The following is a 17101-nucleotide window of genomic DNA, read 5'->3' as shown; positions in this document are numbered from 1 at the left end:
TCTTGATTGTGTCACATCTTTAGGTATATTTACACATATTCTCTTGTCCCATAGTTGTATTTACTACAGTGTTCTACAAATGTACATATTTCATACATATTATTACTACACTACCAATGCTATTTCTAGTCTAGATGTGTGTTTATAAATACAAAATGCTTTGCTGGCCTTTATATATCTCATGTGAGTGTAAAAGTAATTTATACTATAGATGTAAATTCAATAAATTCAACTGAAGAATGGACATTCCACCATGTTTGCACGTTACTCATGTAGAGGTAACTAGAATGTATTTCTGGATTGTTCAGGACAGACAAATACACTTGTTCTATCACCTCTGTCCAAAGCTTAAAAGACTTATAAAATTATTGTGACATGAGATTCTAGCACTCGCTATCATTCTCAGGTTTTACAAGAAACAAAATACTGATAGTGCACTATAGTCCCCATACAATCAAATCTAGTGGATTACCAAAAGCATTATGCATGGGACCATATGGAATCTTTTTTTTTTTTTTCATTCTTTGCCTACACCTAGCTAAAATGAAATTGAATACAACCACTCATATCTGATATAAGCATGTTTGTTATATTATTGCAACCCAACTAAAACTATCAAATAAGGTCCATGGACTATCATAAAATTGTAACAGACATGTGCTGTGAAAAAGCTAAAAGAAAAGGGTCCTGGACCCAAATTCTTTTAAAACAGCAACATTTCTCTCTATACCAGGTTAGTGACAGACTCTCATTTTACTCTCTACACTCAGTTCATATACAACTGTGCAAGCTGATGCATTTTATTTGGGTTTCTTTCCAGAAATAGCATATTTTTGAGGAGTGTTTAAGCACCATAATATTCTGTTGCAAATATGGTCCCATCTATATAAACATTTGTAACCCTAAAAATACGAGCTGTAATATATAGGCTAGTTGGTATAAAAGTTTGACAACCATGTTAAAGACATCTACCATATTCATTCCATTAACCGCCAAGGCATTTTTAGTGGGTACTTATTTTCCCCCATTGAATACAATTATTTAAAGGCCCATTCAGTGATTTGCTCATCCGGACGATCGTAAAAATCATCAAAATTCAGATTTTGGTACCTTTGTAATTGGCATAGATGTGCTAACATAGCCTACTAGTGGTTCGGACGAAAGCCGTGTATTGTAGACAAAATACAGCATTTGCATGATTCTGGACTTTTGATACTGACAGTACAAAAAGTCCGACTCGAGATCTAAAGAAGCTCACTCTCCACTTACATGACGTACCAACACGCGTTGCGTATTGTTTCTACTACTTATTACATCAGTAGCTACTATTTTAAACAAAATACACAATTTTAACTGTTTTTCATATTTGAATTGACCGTTAGTTTGCCTCGGTGACCTTTAATTGCTTATTTTGTTTTCTACTACAAAAATTAAGCGTCTGTTTTAAATCAATTTAGACTCTACTTCCCCGTGTTAGAAACACTGGACTAGGAAGTTTTTCCAGTCGATTGGTGGCGCACTGTACGAAAATCTCGATTTTCTCGAGTCGATCTGAGTTGAAGTAGAAAACCTTTCTAAAACTTCTGTTTTTGACTAATTTGTCGATGTATTCAGGGGAAAAGTGGTTTAATGAAATTCTGTAGACGTATTCTTTATTTCTAAGCAACTCTGACAAATTTCCATTTTTTTTAAATGTTCCTGTGAAATCACTGAAAGGGCCTTTAACTATAAGACCATCTGGGCTTTTAGTAAAGGCACCACCATGTGGTAGGGATTAGTTAGTCCTTTTATGTTGATGTAAATATGACCATACCACCACATGGCCAAAATAGCATGAAAACACACGGTATGGTGATCAAAACTGCCTCAAAATTTAAATTTTGACTTGACAATTCATGAATATTTGATAAATATATCCTCTTATGAATGAAATCACCACTATCAAATTGCATTATCAGCAATTTTTAAGGCTGAGTTTTCTCATTTTCATGCTAAATAACCATTACTATGCTCAGAAGGTAAGCTTAATGGAATGTATCCAGTAGGCGCTTAATAATTTCTTGTTTGCAACTTCAAAATTCGCTGGGTAGGCGCTTATTGTGGCATGGCCGGTTTAATGGAATGAATGCGGTTTGATATTGAACCACATCAAATACATTACTGTACCGTGGGATATTTTCGCTTGGATAATTTTTCGTGATTTTAGCAATTCTGGACAGTTATTGGGTGTTTAATTTGTGTTTCCAAATATATTCACATTCTGTGTAATAAATATTTTCACAGAGGGTAAAAATTCTGGGCTGCCTTTTCGACTGCAAAAATGAATGCCCTGCGAAAATTTCCCGCTATGCAGTATTATTCCCCATGTTATCAGACTACTTTAAACCAAAATAAAACTACTGCTGTATTGTGTATTGTCAGGAACATAATGGAAGAGGATACAATTGTACTTATGTATTTGAAACATTTTTGTTTCCAGACTCAATTCTAAGAGAAACTGTCTGGAAAATGGGGTTAGTTCTCAACACTCCATCATAAACCTTTATGTATACTTATCATGTCTGAGTGGACAAAGCATACTGAGGCACTGGCTGACTATTATACAATACATGTAACACTTATGTTATGTTTTAGTGTACAGCTATACCATTGATCAGCATGCTTTCAGTTTGAATCCATTTCCATAATTTAAAAGTTCTTACTCCTCTCCTGTCAAATTGGTCTGTAGATTCCAATTGAAATCCATACCTCCATGGAAGACATGACCTTAATCTCCCACAGAGGGGTGTAGATTTTGAATTCACACTCTCTGTGTGGAAGATTAAGGCTATGTCTTTCATAGGGGGGTATGTGGATTTCAACTGTTATGTGTGATTTCAAAATCGAATCCAGACCCCCCCTGAAAGACTTGACCTTAATCTCCCACAGAGGGGGTGTAGATTTTGAATTCACACTCCATGTGTGGAAGATTAAGCCCACGTCTTTCATAGGGGGTATATGGATTTCAACTGTTATGTGCGATTTTAAAATCAAATCCAGACCCCCCCCCCCCCGAAAGACTTGACCTTAATCTCCCACAGAGGGGTGTAGATTTTGAATTCACACTCTCTGTGTGGAAGATTAAGGCTATGTCTTTCATAGGGGGTATGTGATTTCAACTGTTATGTGTGATTTCAAACTCAAATCCAGACCTCTCCATGAAAGACTTGACCTTAATCTCCCACAGAGGGGGTGTAGATTTTGAATTCACACTCCCTGTGTGGAAGATTATGGCCACATCTTTCATAGGGGGTATGTGGATTTCATCTAGAATAGCCCATTATACATTGCAGACATTACAATTTGCTGACTATAAACAAAATTGTTTTGAAGATATGTGAGATCATCTCTCTAAATCAACTTTCTCCATATATGACTCACATGTTCATTCAAGAAGGTGAGACATTACTAGCTTTCAGAGAAAAAGAAGGGCACTCTCTTGTCTGTGGTAAGTGAACACAGCGTAAACACTGAATTGGGGATCCGATTGGTTGAATCATCCCACAATTATAACAGCAGACTGGTCATCTGATTGGCTGATTACGCATCAAATTCCTCTGGCGCAGACCGGCACTCATGAAGGGAATACAAAGCCCCGCATATACCGATCATTAACAGGGCGTGTACATCAATCTGAGCAAGAGAGTACCATTCTGTTCTCAAAGCTAGTGTAGTAGACTCTGCATGTTTTTTGTGTTGCTGGGGGGGGGACAACAGTATACCTCTTATTTACCATGTACTTGGCACAGTTAAATTTCAACTACATGCTTTGTTTATCATCTGTGTGTAGTGCATTCGTCCCCTTTCTCACTTTCAAACTTGAAGACACCAACATTTTGCACCCCTATCCCTATCTAGTCCCCCTACACACTTGCAGTTTATGCCATATTCATTATGTTATAAGATTTAGGGGAGTAGATCGTGATTTAGGATCCTGCTGTTGCATCATATATCCACTAAAACACTTCATGTACGTCTTCCCATAGTCACAGAAGACAAATGGATCTCCTTGCTACTATTTCTATCATTCACTATATTGTCAGCCTGCTAAGTCATTTTTTGTAATTTGAGAACAAAGAACAAATTGTGGTTCAAGCATGCATCAGTTACATAATCACCCTAACAATTAGTGGGTTTTTAGCGGGTTCGCCATCGGACAAGTTTTGAACTGTCAAGCTTTTCGTCAGGAGTAGCTCTGACTTCTTCAGGACAAAGTACCTAAGAATGAGACATGTAGACCACCCTTGTCTACTGATGACTCTGAAAAGAGTCGTTCACTGAATCATCACCCTAATTTAATATTTTGGTTTATTCCCTTTTATTAGTATCATTATCATTTGTTCTTGTGCAAAGATTGGTGAATAAATATGTTTAAATGCATGTTTGAACCATATTTTGTACTTGGTTCTCAAAATTACAAAAAATGACTTAGGCGCTTAGTGTAGCAGGCTGACGATATGGCAATGGAGCCAAATTTGTTCCATCTTTTGATCAACCATTGATGTTTGATCAATCATTATTATTCAAAAAATATATATTATTATACGTTCCAACTACCTCATGATGTCACACTGGACAAATTCCATTCACTGTTAGACGAGGTTCATATGTGTGAATGCAATGGAGCAAATAAATCTGCAATCAATACAACATTGATTTGCTCAGAATTGAACAAGGCACCTGTCTCATCAAACCACTCTTATAGGTCCTTGAAAGTGACACAGGTGTCATCAAAGCTGGAATGGATAATTTGTTAACGGTGATAACACAATCATAGTATGAAGCAGCCTCGACAGTCGATCCCAAAATGGAACAAATTTGGCTGTAGTGCCTATGATTTACTGCCTTTTATAAGGAAGAAACATCTTGTTACCCAGGTTACTGTCTTTACTCGGTTTTGGCTGAGTAACCAATATTTTTTCAAAGCAATCTATCTTTATTTTCATATCTTTTATTTGTGAAAGTAAGATGATTGTTAATTTTGTGGAATTTATTACAACATTATATTCTATACATGTAATATATTTTCGATACGTCTTGGAATTTTTTGTGTCCATATTGCAAAATTCATGAAAATCAAACGAGCTTATACTAATATCATCTTTGTAAGTGTGTCATGATCTGATCCACTTGACCTATTTCTGATTAAAATGAAGGTATCGTCTTAGACTAGGAAGAAGTCGCTGTCAAACTATGACTATTTTCTGGATTTCATCTCTGCCGACATTTTAGTAGACCAAACCAGGGTACTCCAAAATTGAATGTTATTTTCTCCTTTACAGTTTTCTTGTTGCAATGGCCTTAATTATAAACTTAATTTCAAGTGTAACACATAATTATTAATGCTGACTTACACATTGTAGTTGAAAAATATAAGAGTAAAATTTAAGAACTCAGTAAGTATACAGAGTTAAAAATGTATTAGTTAATAACCCCTAAAGCACTCCTACTATCCACCTTTATAAAACACTGGCAACATATTTCATTGACATTTTACAACTTTTGTGATCAAAGTCCAAATTATGGACTGTATATCTCACAAAATTAACAAAATTGGAAATATCTTAGGCAGTAAATATAAACTCCACCCTATCAGATTTTACAGAATGAGGTATAGGTGTCCCTCAAGAGTCAATCTTGGGACCGTTATTATTCATTGTATTTGACAACTCTTTACCTCAGTCTGTAAAATCTAACTGTAAGTGTGTGATGTATGTAACTCTTTTACTTTTCACCTTTCATCTGATCCAAATACTCTGCAAAATAAACTTAATGCTAGCCTCAATGACATAGTTGATTGGTTCCAGGCAACATATATGCTGATGTTGTTTGGAACAAGGCAAGCACTTCTAAAGTAAAACAATGTTTCTCTTATTTATGGAAAAGCAACAATTGAAAGAGTTGAAAGGTATAAATTTGATTCACATCTGTCATGAAATGAGCTTGTACATTATTTATTTTCTAATATAGGAGTTATTTGCAGAGTGAACCAATACCTTCTATAGAAAACTGTCAAAATGCTTTGCAAGCCCTTGTCTTTCTTCATTTTGAGTACTGCAGTTCTGTTTGGTCCATTTTCAGTACATATCACACTCAAGCTTAAGATTTTGCATTTATAGCCTTACTCGTGTTTTGCTCTCTGCAAACATCAGAACTTCAATAGACAAATTGACGAACTTTTATTTCTCACAATGCTCTGCAAATTATTTTCCAACAACCAAATTCAAAATATTATATATCCATTATATTCCAAATACAGACCTTATTGGGTTTAAGAAATAGAAGCCCTTCTAACATAGCCAGCTGTTAACTAACCCTTTACAGAAACAAAGCAAATTGGCAAATAACATTTTGTTTACGAATCATCTTTTGGTGGATATTCTGTGTTGTCATGATCGAGAGCTACCTTGCGCTTCTTGATAAGATGAAAAGTGATCATATCGCCTTTACCGCGTACTTTCTTTACACCCGAAAATTTAAACTCGTAATATGGATGAAGTATTTTCATGGTGTCTTCCCGTACTTGGATGTGATTGGCTACTCCAGTGGAGTCCATACGACTTGCCACATTGACAGTGTCACCCCAGATGTCATACAATTTCTTGGTGGTGCCAATAACTCCTGAGGTAAGCTCTCCATGATTGTACCCAATGCATAAGATAAACTTGAAAGCCCCTGTGTGAATCGAAGACCCTCATCATTGAACATCTGTAACTTGTCCATCATTTCTATGGCAAAATCCATCATAGTGAGCAGGTCTTTGTTGCTCTCCTCATCAGATGATGTTTTTGGATGCAGACCACATGCAGCCATATAAGTAGAACCAATAGTCTTTATTTTTTCCACATCTTGAAATCTCTTTTCATCCAGAAGGCTATCAAAATCGCTGATAAGCTCATGCAGGAAACATATACACTCTTTCCCACCTTTGTATGTTTCCTCAAAAAAATCATTGAAATTTATGACGCTGGCAAATACAACTGCCACAGTTTTGTGATTTTGGGAATACTTGCCCGAATGACCCATCTGTTCTGTGACAAATGAGGGTATAATATGCCCAAGTAAAGTCTCAGCCTCTTTTTTCTCGACCTGCATCTCCTCTTTATCTTTTGCTGCTTTCACTCCACCGTAATAGTTGAGACGGAAACTTATTTCAAATTCCCGATTCAAGAACCACACCAGAATTAGGAGCAGGATTAAGACGACAGCTAGTTCCACTGTCATTGTCTCGCCCATGCTTGGATTTGCACCGGACACTGGTGTGGTCATTGGCGAACCTGTCGTTGAGACGCCATTGGTGCTGCCACTTTCTGGGCACTGCTTGATGCTGACAAACAGAACTGCCCACATGACTACTGCGCACAGAACTGCCAACACCGTTTTCATCCACGAATTCAGCTGAATAAAGTTACAGAAATGCAATAGTGCCACCACAATAATGAATAAGTAGAACTGGTTGACACGAACCCCGCTTCTGTAGAGCAGCTACTGTTGATGAATACTGCTAGCGCAGGTAGGCCGAGAATAACTGCCCCTATGATGTGACGAGGATACCACAGATGAAAGAAACTTAATTTATATTTACTAAGCATCGGGTGCTGAGCAAAGAAGGCATCACGAGAGTAACTAGAAGAACTAAAACTTGCAGCACAAGTGTAATTAGAAATAAAATGGTCCAATAAACCTCCTTTTCAAATACTAGAAAGCACCGATTGCTATGAGTACATAAACAGCGCACGCAATTATCACATCAAATACAGTATTGTAGCGATTGGTTGAAATTGTTTCAGATGGGTGTCGCCCAGTTTGATGCGGATCGTTCCTTGAATTAGAATTAGCATTTGGATTGAATTGAGCACGGAATAGATCTTCAGTTGAATTCTCGTTGAATGCTAGTAAGAGGTTACCGACAGGAGGTTTGTAAAAGTATGCCTCTTTACCCTCAGTCTGAACTGCAGTCTGAACTGACTCCACAAACTGGGCATCACTGTCTCTGCCACCACCAGGATTACTGCCATTTTTGAGGGCATTGCTCTCTTGATAGTGTTGGTCTTGGATGATGTCTAATAGAGATGGGGTTGGGCTGGGTCCACCATTTTCTGGTCCTTTACTGGGTACCTGGTTAAGAAAAAAAACATAAAAAGTTACCAACATATTCTATTTCACAGTTTTAAGGATGATTGGTTATAAATGTACAATGTAGTAAATATAAGATGGATGGTTATTACATGATATCTTGCTCATTTGTCAGATCTGGAATAAAAACCTGCTTCCTGCTAATGATTCCCAGCTAGGATTAATACAGCAGTACATCATGATAATTTCTATACTATTAATTATGTGCAAGTTATTTCCCACCTCCATTATGATATTATGTCTATATCCCATATGACTATATATAGGTTAAAGAGCAGTTTACAGAGAGAAGCGGCTCATATTCTAATTAGCATCCCACATATCTTCAGACAGAATATATTCCTGGTGTTTTTCCCCTGTGACAGATGTTGCATTTTCAGTTCTCCCCAGAACTTTTTTTTTTCCCGCTCAAAAATTAACTTGCGTTCACGGCTTTGTTATTTCAGAAGACCTGTAACTATTACATTGGGTCTAAAATGCTCTTGCCAAATACATATTAACAATTTTAAATTAAAAATGGAGAATAAGTCACTGCCTCTGTTGCAACAGAAAAAATATATCAGCCTCAACATGTACACATTTGTAGGAAAACACACCTCCAAACGCAGACTCGCACGGAACTACGGACGGTCCTCTGTTCCAAAGTTATGCAAGACTTAAAGTGACTTTAATATTGCATATGATGATAAGTCCCTTACCATAAGGCATAACCATAAATACAACAAGGCATAACCATAGGGCTCTTCCATTTGAAATCCATACACCTCCTAGGCGACGTAAAAAAAAGAAACCCTGTTTCTACGGCGGACGTACCTTTCAAGTAGGGTCGGTCGGCTTTTTTTTTTTTTCTTTTTAAATGACCCAAAAAATCACCAAAATCTGTAAATAATTTGCAATTTGAGAAAATACAAAAAAAAATTGTTCCTGAAATGTCCAAAATTTGAATTCGGCATTCATTTGTACAGGAAATTTTTTTTCCCAATTTGTTCAAACTCTGGGTCGATCGGGCCCGTGAGAACAGGGTTTTCTTTTTCATTCGACCTATGGAAGACATTACCCATACAGGGGTGTCAATTTCAAATGGAGTTGCCTGTTCAGGTAAACCCCATTTAAAATGCACACTCCTTGAGTGGAAAATCAAGTTTGTGTCTTCCATAGGGCTGTGTGCATTTCAACTGGAATATCCAATAGTTGCCCTGTATAATTGCATTAATGAAAATTACGCACAAAAACCTAGGCACACACTCCGCACTTGGATAATTATGTAAATAGGTGGCCCTGTGGATGTCTGTTTGTTATGTTTGACAGACACTGGCTTTTGTACTATTTCAAATACATTCAAATATTGAATTAATTTCACTGCAATCTTGTTATACACATTCACACACATATTTCAAATCATCCCTTCTCTAAACCGTATTGAACCTAATTAGCACGGGGACGCTTAGGTAAGTCAGTTTCAGAGGCGCCTACTATTGAATGTGTTACTGAAATTCAAACTGGACATTTTCATGGGAAAATATTGCTACTATTCAATAGATAAACAAGCATGCCAATGACACCTGATGCCCAGATATTTTTCTGTGATTTCTTTAATTATGAGTTTTGGCAAAATTTCATGCAAAAATGTTAATGAAAGGGAACGCTTAATCATGAAAGTTAGAAAGGTTATCAGAGGAAAGGCGCTAATTAGGTTTAATGCGGTAAATGCAATAAAATTGTGGGAACAAAAAGTACAAAAAGATATCTTGGTAAAATTATGACAAAAAATGTTTGTGATGAAGCAGATGTTTTTAAGCGTTTATAAAATGGACTAATCAGTTGAAATCCATACACCCTATGGAAGACATAACCTTAAATCTTCCACACAGGGTGTACAATGTAAACGAGTCACCCATTTAGGTAACCCTTTTGACTTTGTGCGTGGAATATATAGGTCATGCTTCTTTAATCTGGGGTGTATGGATGTTAACTGGAATTGCCCAATGATGTGATCCCTACCAATATGCAATGTGGCATTACAGACAAAATAAGCTTCTTAAAGTTGAAGATCAATTGCAGTGAGATTTAAAATACTATCTAGTGTAGAATGTAAAACGTCCTATGATGTGAATATAGCGCAAGAGTATTAAGATTTGTGTTTTCTGGTGATGTTGCTGGAACAAATGATTTGATGCATTAAAGATGAAGCACTTATGACACAAATTAAAAGCGATTATGAGTAAATTTTGAAAGATTTTGTTTTTGACTTATGAACTTGTAAGATATGATTAATGTTTCCACATGCTGCTTGGATAATCCATTTTGATCCCATGAAGGAGTAGAAGTAATTTGTATATTCCTATTATAACATCTGCCTAATTTTGTCTTCTATGTTTTATAAAATAATAAAAAAAAGAGGAATAGTCGGCATTATATTCAAATATCAACTTAATTTCAATGTACTGTAAAGCATGAAATGTTTAGATGCATGAAAACTTTTGTGAGTAACATGGTTTATAAAAATGTCATGCTCACAAGTATTCTTTTTCCTATCGCCTGTCAGAAAATGTATCAATTTCACAAAAATTTGGGACTTTTTAAATTCTCATTTATACCTAATTGATGAATTTAGCAATATATGATAATGATAATACATGTACATTATAAATAATAATTATAATAATAATAATGAATAATAATAATGAAATAATGATGCTAGAATGAATAATGCAAATATGCTAATTATTATTAATGTAAAGTTGGATGACAGACTGTCTTTAGCATCTTGCTACAGATAGCATGTCATCCTAGTTTTGCATACATTTGCATACTTAACATAACATTTAATGTGAACATATTCTATTTTGGTGTTTATTTGTACTCTGTTATGAACTTTTCATTACCGTTTATCAGGGGTGCGCCTATTGTAAGGCGGGATTTCAAAACTAAGCCTACATAACATTTATGGAATTAAATTTGTAATATTACCAATGTTTAAATGTTAAGGTGAAAAGAAATTTCCCCCACCGTCAAAAAATTATCATATGAAAAAAAATATTTCACACTATCAACCAGAATGGTATAACAATTTGAATGGCAGCCATGTTCGAGGACAGTTCTCAGATAGCAGAGGGACAGGCTTCTAGATCAATTCCACAACCATTCATAACTACCAGTACCACTTCTTTCATTGTATTAGTACAGGAAATTCCAAGTGGAGGGCTCTTGGAGGACAAAATTTTATTTAAATGAGGATGACTCTTTCATGAGTGACATAGTATTGCATACACCCTATACTAAGATAAAATAATAATATTGGTATTCAGGTAATAGTAATAATAATTATAATATCACTTCACAGCAATTGTGTTAATATGTTAATATTCTTGAAATGTCCCACACCTATTCGCCACTTGCACGGTTCCGCCATTATGCACTATGTGCGGGGAGAGCCTCGAACTGGCAGCATACATAAAAGGAAGAATTACGTAACCTTACACAGAATGTTATATGACTGGTTCAATTCCCATTCATGTATGCTGCCAGTTCGAGGCTCTCCCGCACATAGTGCATAATGAACCGCAAGTGGCTATGTAATAAAAGACAACACTTTCATGATTTTGAAAAACTGATTTCTTTTGAGAGGAAATAGTACACCATATATTACTTCAACATACTGTAATAGTGGACCTTGCCTTACTATATACATTCATTTGAGCACTTAACAGGTTCCCGAGTCCTCCACACTTGATTAATATTAAAATGCACACAAATATTTAATCTAGGGTTTAATTCCATGCAGAATACTTGAAATTAGCAAAAAATGTTTATATTGTTATGCCATGAAAATGAAACCAACAAAAAAGTACAACGCTTTTTATAGAATACCGTAGTACTCCCCATTGCAGAAAAATACAGAACTAATTTTTTGGATTAAAAAATATTCTCCTGTTTTGCCAAATGAAACATAGCTAAATCCTAATCCTTTAGTTAGTCGTAACTGGCAATGAAAGTAAAATTTTACTATTTGGTCAATTTTTGGAAATAAGGGCCAAAAACATGCATTTTTAGGGTTTTTTCGACCTTTTTTTCGTATTCTGTGACAATCAAGCCAAAAGACTTGAACATGAACAAAGACTAATTTCAAGTTATGCATTCTAATTTTTGGAAAACATGTTTTCCCATTTTTTTCATATCCAATTAGCAAAAATAACATAAAATATTGAAATTATGAGCTAACTCTTACCCTATACTCAAGATTTTGAATGCTTAGACTTGTCTTACAATTTTGTGACTACAATTGTAAGAAAACATGCAAAAAAAATTGCATATTTTTGACCATTTTCCTCAAAAAATATTAAAATTTAACTTATAATCCAGTTAGGACTAAGTAAAGGATTAGGATTTGGCTATGTTTCATTTTGCAGAACTTGATAATATTTTTTTAATCCAAAAAAATTAGTGCTGTATTTTTTTGGAATGGGGAGTAGAAACTACAAAAGCCATAAATATACGAGTAAAACCAAACAAAACCCTTATGCACAACTGCTGATTAGGAGTCCACTGATAGTGCATTGATTTACCTATGCAACTCAACAGGTCAGAGTGATCAATCTTGAAATGAGAGCTGCGATATGAAATCACAGGTAACCATGGAAACAGTTATGCCGTTTACAGATAATTTGATTGTGATGACGTTTGCAGCTCTATGATTCACCACGACTATTAACATGAAATTGATAGAAAGATTGGTAATATTTTCTCCATTCCTTTTTACAAAACAACGTTAAATTTGTTATTATTATTAATATTTTTTGATCATGATGATGTTGTCTTCATAACAGATTGTAGGAAATTCACATATTGTTGTCCCAGCTCTAGTCTATAAACTACTTACTTTATTAATAACCCTTACCACCACTAAAGCAAAAGGTATAAATCCTGACTTCATGACGAAAAAAAATCACACTAACATTTATTTAAAGAATACCATTTGGTACAGCTATACAGACCGTCCACCTAATCACTCATATCATATTTGCTTACATGGCCAGAACTAAAAAAAGAGAATGCACAGATCTGATGTGCAGGATCATTTATGAGAGTCAAACTTAATTTTGGACATAAAATGATATGCTGATTATACAACTTTTTGACCGAACTAAAGTGGCAAATTCTTGCAACTTTGCAAATCATGAAATTGGAAGGAATTGTAAAATGTTACGGTGGAAAGCAGTTGGCTTTTTATATGGTCTACGATTAATGAAAATAAAATAGGCCTTTCATCACACTTCAATATCACAGAAACAGTACGCAAATCGAGTATTGAGTATGCAAATAGGTTTTCCTACTACACATATATCATTTGAATTCTCTCTGAAAAGCAAACTTTAAAAAAAAAATTGTTGATACATAAGAGTGTGAAACATGTGCAATTCAGAAATCATAATACTGTCAAAGACGAAATTATCACACTACATTTTGTTTTCCTGCTTTTCGCGTTCCAAGCTGCTACCACGAAAATAACAATGTGTGAACATATTCGTTTAGAGACGCACCATTAGATATTATCGGGGGGAGGGACTAGAAAGTTTTTTGAAGAAAAAAAATTTGCCTCACTGATGAGTAAAAAAAAAACTTCCCTACCCAGCTCTGAATAAAGGTACATTAAAATTGAAAAAGACAACTTCGCCGCGGAAAAAACATTTTGCCTCCAAAGGCAGCGGAAAAAAAAAAATGTTGTCGCCTTTGGTGGCACAAAAAAATAAATAGTAATATCTAATGGTGCGTCCCTTAGTGTATAGGTAAATGTAAGGAGCTTGGAATCATGAATACAAGTGAAACTGTTCAAACTTGACAAAATGCAGAAAAATTAAATGTGTGAAAATTTCTGCTTTTACAGTAGTGCTAACTTATTGGTCTATCTAATGATACTATTACTACTGGTGTTAGTGAGAAGCACTCGCACACACACACCATATAAATATTGGTGAATGATATTAAAGAAAACCAGAATTAGTTAATAAGCAGGAAATGGTGTCATTTTGTTGTAGTCTCGGTCCCAGTCGGTTTGTGCTCTTTTGTCACAAAACAAACCGTCTAGCAACTAGGTAGAAATAACGATAAGCTGATTGGTTAGGGATTTCCATATTAAACTGTTTTCAATTGGTTATGGAACTATATGACTGCGGAATTAGGATATGACTTGGGTAACAGTGACTCTCATCAACAATATACCGCCTAGATTTCCTGTAAGCACAATAATTATTAAAACAGGAATAGACTTGGGGTGGTGGTCATGGAGGCGCCTAATCGTCAAATATCACCATTCATGCCGAGAAGCTGCAGTGCGTATCCGCATTAATTGTGTGACCGTATCATTTCGATCACCGAATGACTGTCAATTAACCATTGAAGACCAGTGGTTGATTGACAGCCGATTCAACTTGAATAAATTTGGGGATAAGGATTGGCCAATCAGAAAAGACATACATGGAGCATGTCGCCAGACGGTTTGTTTAGTGATGAAGGAGCACAAATCAGATGGGATCGAGACTAAATTTGTTGCAGATTATTATAAATTATGACAATTTATGCAAACATGTTTAGTATGAAATCAAACCAAAATGATTTAAAAAAACAGTATCTCCACCTCATCGGAATCCAGTCGCATATACTGATGCTTGTTCCAAACACCCGCACCACGCTGTTCATTCAATTCAAATGGAGGAAAAGATAAACGGAAAAGATTTTACCCACCAAGACATTTATCCTCAAATTAACTTCATTTATTTAAGTAAGTAGATAGGCTTTCTCAACAGGAATTCATAAAAAGTTATAGTATTCTTACAAGTACACTGTCAGCTCTCAGAGTACCGGTGCAGCCAGTCTGTGCAAAGTGGTCATCAGGAATAGACGGATTTAGAGTTTCTCTACCGGAAGTCAATTTGTGCCGAAATTCCTTCCCACAATGCAATAAGCGTTTGCATAACAATAGATACAGTTCAGAGGTTAATCCATATTTTTTGTTATGCAATACGCATATTGCATTGCGGGAAGGAATTTCGGCACAAATTGACTTCTGGTAGAGAAACCCTAAATCCGTGTATTGACTTACGCATCTGACAAACGCTCGACCTCTCATACAGGGGCCTGCCATCTGCACCAGTACTATGATAACCAATAGCATTCTCGTAGAAATACTTTTCATTTACTTTATTTATTCATGACCAACTCTGGTTGGAATGATGAGATGAGCAATTCTTTGCAATTCTTGACACACAAGACAATTTATGATACCTAAAACTATAAACCTACTTTCAAACAAACACATGTACACACAAACACATAGTATAAAAAGACCTAAAACAAAGTCACTATATTCATTAACATATTACTACTTTGTTGTTAATATACCCATTCTGTGAATTCAAACCCCGAAAGTAACTTGTAGATATGTTTAGTACCATGATATCACACACACACATAACTAGACATAAACATTTAAAATCTTGCACAAAACAAAGTCACACAAAAATTAGTAGACCTGTGAATTTCAAACCCCAACACTTGAATTAGAGTAAGAATACATATATCCATTCATGTGTATCTACCTCGATAGAGTTGCTTTCATCGTGAACCTATGCGATATTTGAGACCTGTTTTAGGGATTGCTTTACCGCTTACCTGGGACTATACAAAGATATCACACACACAAACACACATAAAAACAGACAAACACAGGATAAACAAGCAAAAGAAATCATGAATACAAAATGACACAAAACACTGTGATTGTTACAAAAAAGCAAAGGAATAAGCTGTGATTATATGTTCTCGCTGAATGTTCTAATATTACATAAAACACAAACTGAATGATTATTGCAGAATAGGTAATTAAAGGGGAATTAATTTATTTCATTAGGAACTGAACCCAGGACCTTCCACTTTTTAGTCAGGCTCACTGCTGAGCAATTAAGGAGCATGTGATGTCAAAGAAATAGATTCCAAATAAATGTTAAATAAATTATGCTACATACAAAAATAGGCATGCAGTCCCAAATAGGTTGTCCAAAATATGGATAGTGAACACCACCATCCAATTGAACCCAACTGGAAACCATTTATTTTTTAATGGAATTTTTGTAAAATTTCTGCAAAATTGTGTTAAATTTAGCCAAAAATCTGGGACTCAGATATAGAAATGGTGGTTCAACATCTTGTAAAAATGTGTTCGATTTGGCCAAAATTCTGCGCCTCATAGAAATGGTGGGTCAACATTTTGTTAACATTCCAAATTGTGTTAAATTTGGCCGACAATCTGGGTCTCAGATATAGAAATAGGTAAAATTTTCCAGGTTGCTATATCATATATGTTCACTTTCAGGTTCTTGGAGGCACATCTCTACCAAAACCAAACTTGAGTACATCTCTGGGGTTTTCGGAAACATAGTTTGAACCCTGACCAACTTAAGCCATAAGGAGGCACACTCAACACAACTATAGTCTAAATATATCCAAATGGCTTTGAATTCAAAACTGTCATGTCGGACAACCTTATTAATACTTTTCAAAAATGTTACCAAATAAAACACAATAATTACCTCAAGATTTGGACCACTATCATCTTCTTTATTCTTCTCTCAGACTTCTTCTGGAGGAGGTTTACTCTCCTCCTCAGTGTGCTCAGGTGTACCCGCCTTTGCCAATAGAGGCTTGCTGCTGGCTCCATTCTGAGGACTGCCATCTTCTGGACTATCAGCACTCTGGTTGGCTTCAGAATCGCTATCTTTCTTGGCATCTTTTACACCTTCGATGAAGTATGTTTTCATTCCTGGAAATATAGAAGAAAAAAAAACCAGAAAAGATGGAGCGAGAATTATTCACTATACATTAAAGTGAGACAGGTTTGGTGTAACTTTTAATGTTTCAGGACATATTAAAA

General features: G+C 35.5%; 1 protein-coding gene across 1 annotated transcript; it reads right to left on the bottom strand.

Moving 5' to 3' along the window:
* Positions 1-501: 501 nt before the first annotated feature.
* On the bottom strand, positions 502-16900 carry LOC140160973 (adenylate cyclase type 9-like). Its single transcript, XM_072184331.1, is given in 8 exon segments — positions 502-2913; positions 3066-6717; positions 6720-7493; positions 7496-7660; positions 7663-7749; positions 7752-8157; positions 14810-14863; positions 16761-16900. Coding segments are annotated over 6 exon segments (1776 nt in total). The 5' UTR covers positions 14831-14863; positions 16761-16900; the 3' UTR covers positions 502-2913; positions 3066-6394.
* Between the last annotated feature and the right edge of the window lie 201 nt (positions 16901-17101).

The sequence above is a fragment of the Amphiura filiformis genome, chromosome 9, assembly GCF_039555335.1.
Source record: "Amphiura filiformis chromosome 9, Afil_fr2py, whole genome shotgun sequence".
NCBI classification, from domain to species: Eukaryota; Metazoa; Echinodermata; class Ophiuroidea; order Amphilepidida; family Amphiuridae; genus Amphiura; species Amphiura filiformis.
The sequence above is the reverse complement of the archived record's forward strand: the minus strand, read 5'-3'. Positions and strand labels throughout refer to the sequence as shown.